This window comes from Thunnus thynnus, chromosome 2 (genome assembly GCF_963924715.1).
Source record: "Thunnus thynnus chromosome 2, fThuThy2.1, whole genome shotgun sequence".
Lineage (NCBI taxonomy): Eukaryota > Metazoa > Chordata > Actinopteri > Scombriformes > Scombridae > Thunnus > Thunnus thynnus.
The window spans coordinates 4,707,431-4,722,839 of NC_089518.1; the positions used below are offsets into that span (position 1 = coordinate 4,707,431).

The window sequence follows — 15,409 nt, forward strand, 5'->3', positions numbered from 1 at the left end:
CTTTTTTCACTTACATAATAAGTAAGAAAATCAGGCACATCCTGTCCCAAAAAGATGCAGAAAAACTAGTCCACACATTTGTTACTTCTAGGCTGGATTATTGCAATTACTTATTATCAGGCTGCCCTAACAAGTCTCTACAGACTCTCCAGCTGGTCCAGAATGCAGCTGGATGTGTACTAACAAAGACTAGAAAAAGAGATCATATTTCTCCCATTTTAGCTTCGCTACATTGGCTTCCTGTAAAATCTAGAATGGAATTTAAAATCCTTCTCCTAACTTACAAAGTCCTTAATGTTCAGGCACCATCATATCTTAAAGAGCTCATAGTACTGTATTACCCCACTAGAACACTGCACTCCCAGAAGGCAGGCTTACTGGTGGTTCCTACAGTCTTTAAAAGTAGAATGGGAGACAGAGCCTTCAGCTATCAGGCTCCTCTCCTGTGGAACCATCTCCCAGTTTCGGTCCGGGGGGGCAGACACCCTCTCTCTAAGAGTAGGCTTAAAACTTTCCTTTTTGATAAAACTTACAGTTAGGGCCAGCCAGGCTCGCCTTGGATCAGCTCTTAGTTATGCTGCTATAGGCCTAGACAGCCAGGGAATTTCCCATGATGCACTGAGCTCCTCTCTCCTCTTCCTCCTCTCCATCTGTATGCATTCATGTACCATCAATGCATTTTACTAACTTGGCTTCTTCCCTGGAGTTTTTTGTGCTTTCTCATCTCGCAGGAAACCCTGGGTTGCAGGCTGAGCCTTTGCGGTCCTGTTGGTGTCCTTCCCCGGCTATTGCTGCTGTTATTGTTATGATTGTTGTTATTACAGCTTTTGCCTGTCGACCTTTTGACCTTTAGGGTCAATTCTGGGGCACTTCCTGCGGTTGTAATTGGGCAAAATGGCAGTCACACATTCAGCAGAACACCAGCTTTCAGACAAACGTGGTTGCAAGTCAATCAGACCTTGTACGGCTGAGAAAACCCCAGGGATGTTGTTCGGAAGGCCCCTATTGACCTTTACTGACCTCTTGCATACAACCCCCCCCCCCCAAAATCCTGAAATATATGAATTACATACATATGTTCATAAGTATGTCATCTGCATGTCACCATGTGTTGGTACATGAAATTTCAAAGTCCACGTCCAAAGTCCACAAGCTAATTTTGTTTCATCTGTTAAAAGCACATTCTCCTAGAAGGACAGTGGCTTGTCAACATGCATTTTGGCAAAGTCCAGTCGGGCTTTTTTATGTCTCCCTCTTAGAAGTGGGGTCTTCCTGGGTCTTCCACCATGGAGCTCATTTTCATTCAGGCAGTGATGGATGGTACGACTTGAGACTATTGTACCTTGAACTTGAAGATCAGCTTGTAATATTTATTGAAGTTTTCCTTGGTTCTTTCTCGACCATTTGAGCAATCCTGTTCAATCTTGGGCCAATTTTCCTCTGTAGGAGATGTCAGCTACAGTTCCATGGGCCTTACACTTTTAAAATTATTGGCAACAGTGGTCACAGGAACATCAAGCTCTTTGGAGATGGTCTTGTAATCTTTACGTTGACCATGCTTGGCTATAACCTTTTTTTAATGTCTTCAGACCATTCTCTAGTTTTCCTTCTGTTTTCCATGTTCAATGTGATGCACACACACATGTAATTTTCTCCTTTTAAACTGGCAGCATGAGTGATTAAAAGATTGAAAACACCTGTGATACTAATTAAAACACAATAGTCTGCTTAAGGTATAACTACAAATCAATTATTTCTTACAACTTCTAAAGGGTACCAATAATTTTGTCCAGGCTTTTTTAGAATGTCTTTGTAGAATAAGCATGAATTCAGTTATTTTCACAACTTTTTTGTTTTGTTCCACTGCAAACCAAACATAGACATGCATTGATAGTAAAATATCTTTTAATTTCAACACTGTTCAAGGCGAATTGTGCATTATTTTAATAAAATGCAAGGGTACCAATAATTTCAGCCATGTCTGTAGAAGGTCTACTTTTTGCAGTGCAATAGACTTAGGCTAATACAAAGAAAGTGTCAAAATATTTCATGTACTCGCTTTCTTTCTCTGTCCTCAATAAGTTCAGACAGTCTGGAAACCTTCCAGCATATCTTACTAGATGTCAGGCAGATTGAAGTAGCTGCATTATACCACTATGCAAGACCAGAAATCTCACATTTCCTATTCCAAAGAAGATGTACATAGATTTTGAAATGTCTCTCCATCCTGTGAGCACCATCAGATATGATAGTAACTCCTCAGGACAGCCATACCTTTCCAAGACAAACACTGCAGTCTACAGGCAACTCAGTGATACAGATGAAAATAAGTAATAGTAGAATAGCTAAAGAATTTCACAAACAGACATAGTACCAGAACAAACAAACACTACAGGTTCTTATGCTGCGATCATGTCATGTGGGATATTATCTTATCTGAATTACCAGTTTCCAACTTGTGAATAGTGTTTATGACAACATTTCAGTTGTAATTGAGACTGGGAGGCTCTAATATATCCCACAAGCCCAGATGCTGAATACAACAGTGGTGCCTGAAAAAGCAAACAAACATGGATGCTTTATTTACAATGCAGGACTAACTCTGTGGCCACTGTAAACACAGAATCTTTGCTATCACTACCTTCATATGATGTGAACGCAGCATTATATAAAGTTAACCTGGTATTTTCTTACATTTAAGGGTGAGGCAGTCCAAAATGGAGGGAGCTATCATATTAGCTGTGCCACATCATACACTTCCATTTATACCTGCTCTGCAGAGTATAAATTGTTCCACAAACAGCCATTAAACTCTGATTTAACAGTGTTACTTGTTACTTGTTTGTCTGGTTAACAACCAAGCTTTGTTGCTTGTTAACTGGAAGTTGGCAAGCCAGCCATCCTGGCTGTAACACCAGTAACACATTATTTAAGGGTACATAATTTTCAAGTAAGTTTGCAGACGTTCCCGAAAAGAATTATGTAATTTGGGGGAACTATGGGGAACATGGAGACACTATTCAATTGTCACACTATGAACTAATGAACTCCTAGTGTGACCTTGAGTGTATTTAAGTCAGTGCACAGCAGGACAGTTGAATATAAAAAATATGAAATTTGTCAACAGACAAACATAAATTTAACTCAACATATTGTCACGGCACAGGTAATACTGGTAGAACAGGTCAACAAATAGATGCAGAGAGAAACTAAACCAAAATACTTCTGGGATAAGGTCATCATTCACTGTCCATCACTGTCTCAATGAACAGTTGCTCCTAACCGCAGCATCATGTGTCTCTCTCTCAACCTCTCTGGCCTGGCTAATATTAGATAAGACCTGCCTTCTGGAAGCTTGGCAACCTGTGACGTGACAATATAAAGTTTCCAATAATAAATTAATAATCAATGAATATTTATTTCTTTCAAGGCCTGTATTAGTACCAAATTTCTTTCTAGGAAACTATTTTCCTATTCAGAAACTATGGAACTGCAAAATTGAACGTTATGTTTTATCTGTGTCTGGTTAAGCTGATACATCTGACCATTAAATAACACTGAAATATATGTAAAAAGATCATGTAGCTGTATTGAATTGACTGGAGCACATACACACCTAGTACAATGTTGACATAAAATCAATAAATGTTTAGTACTATATGACAATATAAGGTGTCCATATATTTGTATTTTACAAATACAGTCACAAACAGCATAAGCATAGCAAAAATTTAAAAAAAAATTGCACTCACACACACTCATTTGCACATATGACAAACACACACACACACACACACACACACACACACACACACACACACAGATCATCTTCAGTTGTTGAATTTGCAGTCCATGGATTATAATTTTTTTTTCAAACTTAATCAGCCGTTGCTGCTGCCCTACATACTTTCAATATCAGTTTCCCCTTAAAGCACTGTCTCTCTGAAGACTCCGATCAGACTGTGAGGGCGTTCAGGATGATCTGGGCGGGACCCTGTCCTTGATGCTGCCCTTGACCCTGCTCTAGAACTTGCTCTTGACCCCAGTTTTGTACTGTTTCTTCTGTGTTCCAGAGACTCGAGCGCAGTGCAGGTGAAGGAGCTGAGGTCCCCACAGCTCTGCAGGTGCAGCAGACCAGGCCTTCTCCTGGGGGGTCGAGGGAAAGTCTGGGAGGAGCCACCTGCTGGCTGCTGCTGCTGGGGAAGCTGCGGCTGACTGGGACCCATCTCTGATTCAGTGAACACCTGAAATGAATGAAACCTCATATTAATGTTCCTGAGACCACACAGAACAAACTTACTGACAATTCATTTAAATGTTTTTTGTATGAGATGTTAGTATCTGTAGTTTTGTGTTATAAATCTCTGGATGGCCTCCTACCTGTTCTATGTAGCTGGCACAGCGTACAGCCTCCTCCATGTGCTCTTGATCAGACTGCAGGACATGTCGTATACTGTCCACCAGTTCCTGAACCTCAGGGGCCAGGCCCTGAGCAGCCGGCTGCTCCAGGATTTTCCTGACCAGTTGCTGTGTGTGTTGGTAGCTCTGGTAGTCCACCATGGAGGATGGCCGGGGCCGGCGGGGCTTTCTGCTGTCATTGTGCCCACGTCGGAGTGTGACCCGTCCCTGGGAGTTGGCAGCCAGTGTGGACTGGGAGGTCTGGGTGGAAGAATCTGTGGTCTGAAGAGAAGGAGTGATGGGAGCATCGCTGCTCCGCACTATAGAAGAAATCGGAGGGAAAGGACATAGTAAGTGTTCTGGCTCTTCAGTTATTACTGGTCAGTCATGTGACATAACCACAAACATTTATTAAACATCTCTTACTTTGCAAACAGAGCCACCAATTAACAACCAGATGAACCATGAAGAAATGTTTGATTTTCAAAATAAGTCACAGAAGTGGAGCCTGTTGTCTCCCTTGTTTATTTTAAACTGGTTGGATGGATTTTAGATATTTTACTCAATTGATGTGTGTGTTAACAGATGAGTGTCTGGCCTCCAGTGGCTGCCCCTATGCATGCGTCTTCTCCTTATCCCCAGCATTATCATTCTGTATACAGGCAGCATGTCAAAGAAAACAATTTCCAGCCAACATATTAATGTGAGCCTCACATGGGTAAGGGATAAACTGCTAAAATGGGACCCTCAGTGTGTTTATGGGCTCCATTGGTTAATGTGGGTTACTATTGGAGCCACAAGATATAATGTAAGTGATTAACCTCAGGCCTGACATCGGGCCCTATTTATGAGTATGCAGGCTCATATTAGGAATAGATTGGGCCACTAGTGGGGCTTATGACACCAGAGAATATAAGATGTCATATAAATATTAAACAGATTACACAGAAACACTTTCATTCACTATACAAAAAATTAAGTTAAATATGATTATCTCCCCTCATTTCTTGTCTATCTCTACACTGTCAACTACAGCTAACATTAGCTTGTTGCAGATATTTACACCAAATCAGTGTAAATTTGGTAAGTAATAATATAACAGTAATAATAAGTATCAAGAAATTACAGTGAAGAAATGCCAAACTAGATTTGATGTAATTTAGAAACAGTGTCGACATTACGTAGTTTACCCACCAGACAGCTCTGACAAGTTGATGTCTCAACTGCAAAATGTTCTGCTTATTATGTGTATGTGTTAAAAAATTTACTATTGCTTCATATATTGGCCTCTGCTTTTTTTTTTTACTCCCAAATATCAATATGGTTATCAGCTTCAAAAATCCAGTATCAGTTGGGCTATACTGCCAACTATCGAATAAAGGCATTAATAGTTAATGTAATATTTAAATTTGCGCAACAGCCATGTTTAACCCCAATGATTAAAAAAAAAAAATCAAGATACTTTTTTTTGGCATTTTATGCCTTTATTAGATAGCGACAGTAGAGAGGTGACAGAAAAGCCTTCTGAAAAAAGGGGAGAGAGAGATATGAAAAGACACATGAAAGGTCCACTGTCGGAATGGAAGTGCAGACGTTGCAGTTATGTAGCATGCGTCCTAACCTGTAGGCTACTGTAACTTGCCAAGTATTTAACCCAAATGTTAACCAACAGATATCCCCATTTGCACCCCAGTTTGGTCCACAAGGGCCCCACATGGCTGTGGAGCCAGTCATCATCCCATACATGACTACAGATGCAAATTAGCTTCAACCTAACTCTGGTGCACTGCATCTTTTATGTTTCAAACTGCACACTGTCCCATTCAGTAAATAAATAAATATACTATAAGTGGACACAAGAAGGAACCCATGTGGGTTTGGGGATGATTGCTCTCATGAGCTCCACTTGTAGTACACCTGCAGTTCAGACACACATATGGATCTGATGGAATTTCTATCAAAGTCTATGTTAATAACTCAAGTGGGGCCCACATGGACATGTTGTATGGGTCATTACATTTGTTGCTGATACCATAATACTCACTCAGAATGTACTAAGGATGTATTAAGAATTAACTTGGCTGAATTATTCGTCATTTTTAATACTGTACATCATAATTTGTCAAACATGAATGTATATTGAAATGTGGTAAATAATAAAAAGACAAATGATATGGTTGCGGACATCAGGAATGGTGAAGTGTCACCAGTGCAGTTGCAAATCAGTGGTGGTTAGAAAATGGTTAGGATTGTCACACAGTGTAATTACCTTAAGTTTAATGACTATACTTTTGCGCAGATAGCCAAATTAAACAATGTCTTATAATAATGTTTTATAATCTTTTTAATAAAATATCTATTATACAGATCTTTTATTGAATCTATTTTAACTGATTGACTGATCTGGTGGTAAGGAAACTCAATGTTAAGATTGGGGCTCAACCTTTCTGCAAACTCATTGTCTCTTGGAGACAGTAAACATCTACTGAACTGACTGGCTTATTGTTGTGCTGGATCTCTGTGTCATGATTCTCATCTTACACTTGTCTAGATCTACGTGAGGAAAAAAGTGAACCTTTAGCGGCAAGATCCATCAACACTGGGTCACTGTTGGAGCGGTGGATCCTTGCTTTCCTCTGAAGTGTCATTGCTAGAGCATGCTGCTGCTGCTGAGTAGGCTGGAGCTGAGGCTTGGCCTGCGGCGCGACGCCTGGTGAAGCTGATTCCATTTGTGGACCTGTGTCTTAGACATGGACAGACAGATAGACACTAGAACAAATTCCAGTTGTCAGACATTCATCTGAAAATCTTTAGCTAAATGAAGGTAAAACAGAAGTTCTTGTTATCAGTCCTGAAAATGGCCCTACTAGTATAGCCAGTTCTCTAAGATCTCTCAATCTGTTGATTGGTAGGCTGTAAAGGAGGACATCCTGTTCTCCTGCGCCTCAAGGATGTGGTGTTGAACAGGCCTGTGATCTTAGCTTAGCACCAAGCCTAACCCATTGGTGCTTCTCCATCCTTTATTTGATCAAGGGTATGAGAAACCTGGTTCTGAAGCTCCTCGATTTCCGATGCAATCGAGTTGGTCACTTCAGTGAGTGATAAATTGTAGGACCTATCAAAATGATCACCACAGCAGTAAAGGTTGTTATAGAGTGGTATACAGATGCAGTCTAAATAGCAATTATTTCATCGATCTGTCTTGTAAAAGTGAAATTCATTGTTCTGTTCCTGAAAAACCGCCACTGCAGCTGCCACAGAAGTCAACACCAAGTCCAGAGCTTTTGGCAGCTCTGCATTTCCACATTGGAATTTGTTGGTAAGTATGATGCATTATAAAAACATGAAACATGACAGACAGACTTGCACTTGCATTTTGTGTCTGTATCAGATTTAAGCTAAGGACAGAATGTAAATCAAAGAAGCCAAATTAAACTGATGTTAAATTAGCCCTAAACACTAACTCTGCCTGCTGTATGGACATGTGTCATACCTTCAACAGAGGCTCCTGCCTCAGGAGTGGTAGTAGGGTTTATAGTGAGCTCTGTCAGAGCAACCTCTGTCTCCTGAAAAAAACCCCACAAAAAACAGAGACCACCATACAGTTATACAAACAGGTCAAAAATGCTCAGTTGGTAATTTGAGTTTATTGGCAAACTTAAGTACTTAAATTAATAATAAATTAATTAAATTAATAATAAATAAACTAATTTATTAATAATAATTAATTAATACATTTATTTTGGTCACAGTTGAGTTCTTCTTGACCCTTGACCCCTATGAATTCAGGAAGATCAGTGACAGTGACATGGTTTGGCTGCAGTTTTTACATTGTGTATTGGTTGTGATGCTGTTGTGAGGCCAAAGTTGCCGTCACTTACACCAAATTACTTGGATTACTGTCCTGTGGTGAACTGTCTGTCACCTTTAGAATTGTACTACAGTTTGTACTATAGTTTTTCAGGCTAACCTAAATTCTATATAAATAATCCTACATAACTTTAAACTGCAACAATGTGAAATCAAATGTTTCTTAATTTTCAAATAGTGCTATTATCATGTGAAAGAAAGGCTGCTTTTAATCCATCCATCCAACGGGGGTAAACTATGTTCTGCTATCTCTCTGGTGCTCGCTCTCTGCTCTTTTGTTGAGGAAATAATGTTGTTTTAGCTGTGTATGCTCAGGAGCGGACGACTTGTCCTTGCAGGGGTGTTTTGTTGCGAAATGTGTTGATGGAGGCAGCTAGCTGTTTCATTAGCCGGAGAGCTAATATCTGCTGGTTGTTTGTAGTTGGATAGCATCGTTTTTGTTGTGTTGTTGTGATGTATGCTGGTCGTTTCATTGACGTTAGCTGGAGAGAGGTAAGGCACTTGGAGGCACGCAAAACATCACTTCTGTTGGATTTTCATGGAAAATCCGGCCCAGGTCCTTCACATAGAAATCAGTCCACAGGGTCTTACAGACAACCGAGAAAGTCGGGGAAGGTCTCATTTTTTACATTACATTACTACCCATTCACTCATTGGCAATAAAAAAAACATTAATACATGTAAATTGCTTCACTGTTCTACATATAGAACCTTTAAGCACAGTATAATCTTGATGATGACTATTCCAGATCTTTCCCACCATGTGTAAAGGTGACTGTATGCATCCTAATCCAGTGTGTACCTGAGGGACTGTATTGCTGGGGCTTCCAGCAACAGCCTCATATGGAGGTGGGGGGTCTAATGGACAGAAGACTTCCACCCCTTTGATCCGAGCCCCGTAGATATGAGGAAGAGGGATCACACTATCCCCAAGCATCCTGGAACACACAAGACAAGCATCAAGCAGCTCATGAGTGTGAGATATCATGTTCTACTCCCACCAGCCAGTGTCAAGCTAATGAGACACATTCCACTGAAAGCAGGACAAGTTTACAGTCACAGTTCTGAAAGCTGTCTCTAAGGATGAACAAAGCAGAGCTATACCGCTACGCAGAGGACTGATGGATGAAAAGGACTGTGTGTGTGTGTGTGTGTGTGTGCACTGTTACCGGCGGGCCAGGCGTGGTGTGTATGAGTAGAAAGTGGAGAAATAGGAGGGAGGAGGGGCCGGGGCCACAAACTCATCTGGGTCCGGGACCTGGGCAGGCTCCTCCCCTTCTTCCACTGTGGCTCTGGGCTCGTCCTATCACAGAGCAGGGACATGTGACATCACTCACTTGTCATTTCAAATACTATTAGATCAGATGCACTTGTTTAAAACATATTAAGTGACTGGTCACGGGTGAATAACTTTCAGGCAAGACTAATTTGATACACAAAATGCACACTGAACATTAACCAATAAGGCTAGATTACAAACTGCAAGAAACATGTTTTGCATGTGCTTGTCTATAAGTAAGTCTGATAAAACAGATATGAAACTCACTTTCTCACTCTTTCAATTGTAGAAAATGTTTTAATAAATACCAAGATGTTTTTAAGTTCGTTGAGAGCTGCAGCAAGCTTTTTCTTCATTTTTGACATGATAGGGGCCTTAAGTCAGCTCGATGTAATCTTCAGTTCCGGATCTAGTTCAGTATGTTTATTGGATCAATATTAGTTAATATTAGTCTAACATGGTGCCTAAATGTAAATGTACCTAAATACATTTGAGTTTAATTCAATTACCACAATGTGGGGCAAGTGATATTTCAGTATAAGAGCACAGACAAAGTAATAATGAGGCCGCCATGTGTAGTCTGCTGTGTGCTCTGTACCTGATGGGTAATTAAAGACACAAAGATGCATACACAATGCACAGTGTGAAGAAATTTACAGTCCCCCTCCACTCATGAATCAGTTTTTCTTATTGTTCCATCAGTTGGATGTTTGAGCTTCACTATGCAGAGTTTGTTTTCACATTCATCTGCTGAAAGTGGAACGTTTCTCTGTGCTCACTGAAAATCTGAATTTTTGGGGTGAGCCTATGAGCATGATTTGTGACATCAACTAGTTCCAATCATAGTCCAGTATGCAGTGTTTTCCCTATAATTGTACAAGCCTGGCGGGCTGCCTGGGCCAACGAGAACCCCTGCCAGGCCAAAAAAAATATTTTTTTTCAATGCCAACAATAACACAAAATATCCATTCATTCGGAAATTAATAGTGTTTGGGAGCCTGAATGAATACATTGTCATGAATACATTTGGGACCGATCAGACACCTCCCTGATAGTATTGCATAATGGATAAGAATCCAAACATCTAGGGTGCCAAAAACTTTTGCACAGTACTGTATGTCTAACACAGTAAGAAATGGATATGGACCTGCAATGGGCAGATTTAAGCACCCCATAAGCCAAATGTGGTCTGAGTGGCCTGGAGTGAATAGACTGGGGACTATGGTCAATATTATTTTTTTTCTTTTCCATGATTCTGTTGCCTAGTTTACTCCTCTTCCTCCTAATTTCTCTCTTTCTCTGGTTACATAGATCTCATTTTACTGTTGGCAGCAGTACATTAATATTCCATTTAGAGCTGATTTCTTTTCAATTTTCCCAAGTTCAGTATTTTTGTCCTTCAATCACATTTATATCTACTTCCCAGTTTCAACCTTCTCATCTCATCACGTTGGATTTAGTGAGTACTTCAATGAATATCTTTATGACGGTATTCCATGTCATGTACTTTAACTTTTTCACAGTAAACAGTAAACATTACCGCTGATTACAATCAGTAAAAATGTGTTGAAAATCAAAAATATAAATAAAATATAAATATCATCATCGCCTCATATCTTATTTATGATTTGGATATTTCCAGGGAGTAGTAAGGCTTGAGACAGCATCAACCTGTTGTAAGTAATACGCCTTGCTGCAGCAGACCTGCCTGGCATGCAGCACAGAACAGTGATGTGATCATACCATGCAGGGGGTTCTTGAGGTGAAGATCTGCAGGTATCTCAGAGCAGCTGCCATGAGGCATACAGCGGTGGTCAGAGCGTTCAGAGCACATAGTGCAAACAAGACTTTCTGGGAGAGAAAAAAGACACAATCAGATGAGTTAGAATAGAGTCATTGAGTCACTCATAGAATTACCCAACTCAAATGTTGTCCACTCCATGACCACTTTTATTGCATATAGAACAAGAGATGTGGTGGACTACCTTGAGCAGGATCCTCATGGTGCTGCAGGAGTGAGCAGGGTGAAGCTCCAGCAGCTTCTCCTCTGGACATTTGGAGCTGGGTGAGAGAGAGCAGCAGTAACACACATCTCCCACTTCACTCTGAAAGAACACACAGGAAACACAAAGACAGGGCTGCTTTTAATACTATTAAAGAATTAATTAAACTTTAAATCATGATCTACCAGAAGAAGAATAAAATACTGTCATCAGAAATCATTCAGTCCACCAATCACCAACAAATAAATACTAGTCCATGTACTGACTGTGACAATGGTTGAACAGTTGGTTAATGGTCAAGAGCAATGTATGTCAACAACTACTGGCCAAGTGGCGACAAAATATGGCCTGCATATTCCTGGTCTCTAGATGACTGCTGGTCCCCCTGGATCAGTCTGGTTTAACAAGTGCACTAAAAAGAAGTCAGATGGGTCAACAAACACGAGCAGGGAGACAGATGGATGGAAACAGTTGATGCATCATCTAAACCACAACATAATTATTTCTAATAGGAACAATGGCTCAACTCCAACTCTTAATAAACCAGAATTACCCTGCGCTGATTTTACACATGATGTGTTGAGGATAATACTGCATATGTGAAAAAAAAAGTTGTTTAAAGTCTTTTTTGTCTCCAGAGGGAGCTGTGTGAAATCCGATGAACCGACTGAAGTGACATCACTCGAGTCAGCGTCGGTTAGGGCTGAAGACTTCATGTTTAAAAATGCAAAACATCTGGGGGTGTGGAGCTAGAAATAAGTGAGGTTACGCTACAAACAGAACACACCCCAATCTCTGAACCAACTGTTGGCAGTCAAGTTACCAATTAAAAAAAGAATGTGTGGAATATAAATGATCATATCTCTGGTTTTACTGCATCAACTGATATTCTTTTTTTCACTGTCCACAAAATATGGTAATGTTTACAAATAGCCAACATTTACACTTAAATGACTGTGACATATTGCAGTTAACTATTACTCTACTAACAAGTATATAAAAAACTATTTTACAGGAGCTCTCTGTTCAAACTTCAATACAAGCCAAAAAGACCAGCCATGCAAGAACAGTATTACCTCCACTCATTTTCTGACCTCACTCCTTACCTCAGTTGTCCTCACTTAAATAAGCATTTTAACATGTAACGTTGCTGACTTCATCTATCTGTGAAAGTGGTGGCTTTTGGGCCTCTGTGATGTGAATGTTCCATAATGGCTCTGTTCAAACATGAACCCTTAACAGACAGATTCACATGAAATTGCAGTGTTTGTAAAGTAAAGCATTACTGATAAAAACTTCTGCTTGGGAAAAGGTAGAAAAAATAGCTGCTTAAAAATGATGGCTAACAAGGATACATGAAGAGTGCTGCACTGGATTTCCATTAGCTCTCTATTTATAGAGCAGAGTGCAAAACACTGTGTAACACCATTTATGTTTATATCTCCAAACCCCCCCCCCCCCCCCCCCCCCCCCCCCCCCCCCACACACACACAGGACAAAAATACCTGTGAGAAACAGTCAGGGAAGAGACAGAGGAGAGGAAACCTTGCAGAGAGAGGAAGGAAAGACAATGCAACAGCAGGAAAGGTCAAAAGTTCACACAGTGCAGCTCTGGACTCAACAAGACACATCACATTTCCTGCAGCCAAACACATGCAGGCACACACACGCACACACACGCACACACGTGAGTCTGATAGTTTTCTCTCCTGTCCAGCCACCATTGATCTGAACTCAGCCAATGATGCCTGGAATAGCAGCGTCAACGACTCCATCAGGGAGAAGTAGATGCAGGCTGTCTGGGTCTCCGATGACAATGTAAACACACACACACATACACACACACATACACACACACCTACACACACCACATTACCAGTGTTGACCTGAGAGGATCCAAATATAGTCTCATTGGATTCAGCAGAAATCTCGTGTCCTTGTTGAGCCTGGGTGTGTATGATCTTAGATTTCTGCTTTTTTAAAATTTTTTGTTAAAATGTTCATTTATTTTTTAATGTTTCATTTAACAGCGTCTGTGGTCTTGCAATCAGTGTTTAGGAAAGTCATCATGTATTATTATTGGGCAGCCAATGTCCATAAGCTGGTCTTTTGGGTCCAGGAGGTGGTGTATGAAGAACACACATGGAACAGCACTCTTGCAACCTGCTATCTATAGTCGGGTTTGCATTCAAATATAGTGCAAATTTTAACCAAATTCCCCGAAAATAAGCAAATGAAAATTTGAATGGTTATGTGTCAATTTGAAGTCCATTCTCAGTGTATGTGCACTGGAGGACTCAAGTTCCCTTGGTTATTGAATGATTCAAATCTTCCTAACCGGCCAGTCCGCATGTTCCTCACTCAAAAGGAGTCTTTAAAAGACTCAGTCACCCAGAACCCTCCGGGTACTTCACACTTGGACATTATCTCCGCCCATGGACCCAGCTTTGACCTACCATTGGTCACTGTGGCATGTGACCCATGATGTCATCAGATTAACAAAACCAGAGCTCCCCCTCTCCACCCTCTCTTTCTCCCACCGCTGCTGCAGGACGCAGCAGTAACTGCTCTCTTTCTTCTGGATACTGACTGCTGACAGCTGCTGAGAGTAGTGATGGGAGAAACTACGCTTTCTGAAGCAGTCAATCATATGACGCAATTGTTTTGAAAATGGTTCACTGTTTTGAAGCATTTGATACAGTCAAAATGGCGACATCTGCTGGGCAACTTTGACATTGCTTTTATATGTAAGGATTTGAGGCAAGACGTCATGAAACATGCAAAATATGTAAACTCACCGCTGCCTTCTCTTTGATGTTCTCTGTGATATTTTATTTCATAAAGGTCATTTACCAAAAACTGTCTCAGTGTGTGGATGTACAAATATATATAGAGATAATTAGTCATTTGTTAATAAGGTTTATAGTAACCCCTTGCTACTTTTATAAACTCTTTGATGAATTTTATGATGAAATTAAATTAAATGTAGCTTTTAACCATTTTTAACCATTCTTCCTTTTTCTCCCGCCCTCACTCTATCAAACACTTGCACACACACAGCCTTTCAGTCACACACTCACTTTCAACAAGTCATTCAAACACTTTCTACTTCTCTCTCACTCACACAGCCAGGTTAGAGGAAAAAATGAAGAAAAAAGCAAAAAATATTGAACATTGATTACAAAACTGAGCATGTGGATTGAACACTGAATAAAATGCTAAAACAACTTTCTTTTTATAAAACAGAACAATGACCACATAGAACCACATTAGAAGACAATAAGTACATTATAATTCAGTCTCCTCAGGGGCATCAGTGGATCTCCAATAACCATTTATCTTCTGGTCCTTCTGTTTATGGGGAATTACAATGTTAAATACTAGATCAAATAAATAAGAACAAACAAAACATCTGAACACAAGGTCCAAATGGTTGTTTCTGAAGCTTTAGAATATAATGGAAAAGTAATGCACACCAAGGGTTATAGTGAGGTGCTGATCACTGGAAGCACACTCGAGCAGGAAGGAAGGGTTGCACACTCTGGCTCCACATGCATTTCCCTTTTATTTGGATGACATTTTGGCCCTCAGGCCTTCTTCAAGATCAACAATCATAGTAGGACACCGGCACTGGTATGTTGTATAGGCTACACCCTAGTAGCACAGCTGATGGTGATTAGATGATCATGTTCCACCATTAGGGTGAGAAAAACAATCAGAATGCCTTCAGCAGAACAAAACTTTTAACAAACAGTGAACAGGAACTACAGCCAATCAATTATCTTCAAATAAAGTGACAAACACCAATATGTTTCATATCACATATACAGATTTAAATTTTACATTCCAGTCCTTTTGG

The 15,409-nt window shown here is 40.2% G+C and overlaps 1 protein-coding gene across 3 annotated transcripts in view; it reads right to left on the reverse strand.

The window, feature by feature from the left end:
• Window positions 1–1,887: 1,887 nt before the first annotated feature.
• fam189a2 (family with sequence similarity 189 member A2) overlaps window positions 1,888–15,409 on the reverse strand; it is an 81,461-nt gene continuing 67,939 nt past the window's right edge. For 2 of the 3 annotated variants that reach the window (XM_067600218.1, XM_067600202.1), the window contains 8 exons: window positions 11,533–11,652; window positions 11,291–11,398; window positions 9,438–9,571; window positions 9,029–9,206; window positions 7,892–7,964; window positions 6,974–7,141; window positions 4,381–4,718; window positions 1,888–4,244 (listed from right to left, as the gene is read on the reverse strand). In XM_067600218.1, coding sequence (XP_067456319.1) covers window positions 3,927–4,244; window positions 4,381–4,718; window positions 6,974–7,141; window positions 7,892–7,964; window positions 9,029–9,206; window positions 9,438–9,571; window positions 11,291–11,398; window positions 11,533–11,652 — 1,437 coding nt within the window. In that variant the 3' untranslated portion in view covers window positions 1,888–3,926. The remainder of the gene's footprint in view (window positions 4,245–4,380; window positions 4,719–6,973; window positions 7,142–7,891; window positions 7,965–9,028; window positions 9,207–9,437; window positions 9,572–11,290; window positions 11,399–11,532; window positions 11,653–15,409) is intronic. The other variant, XM_067600209.1, reaches the window with a different exon arrangement.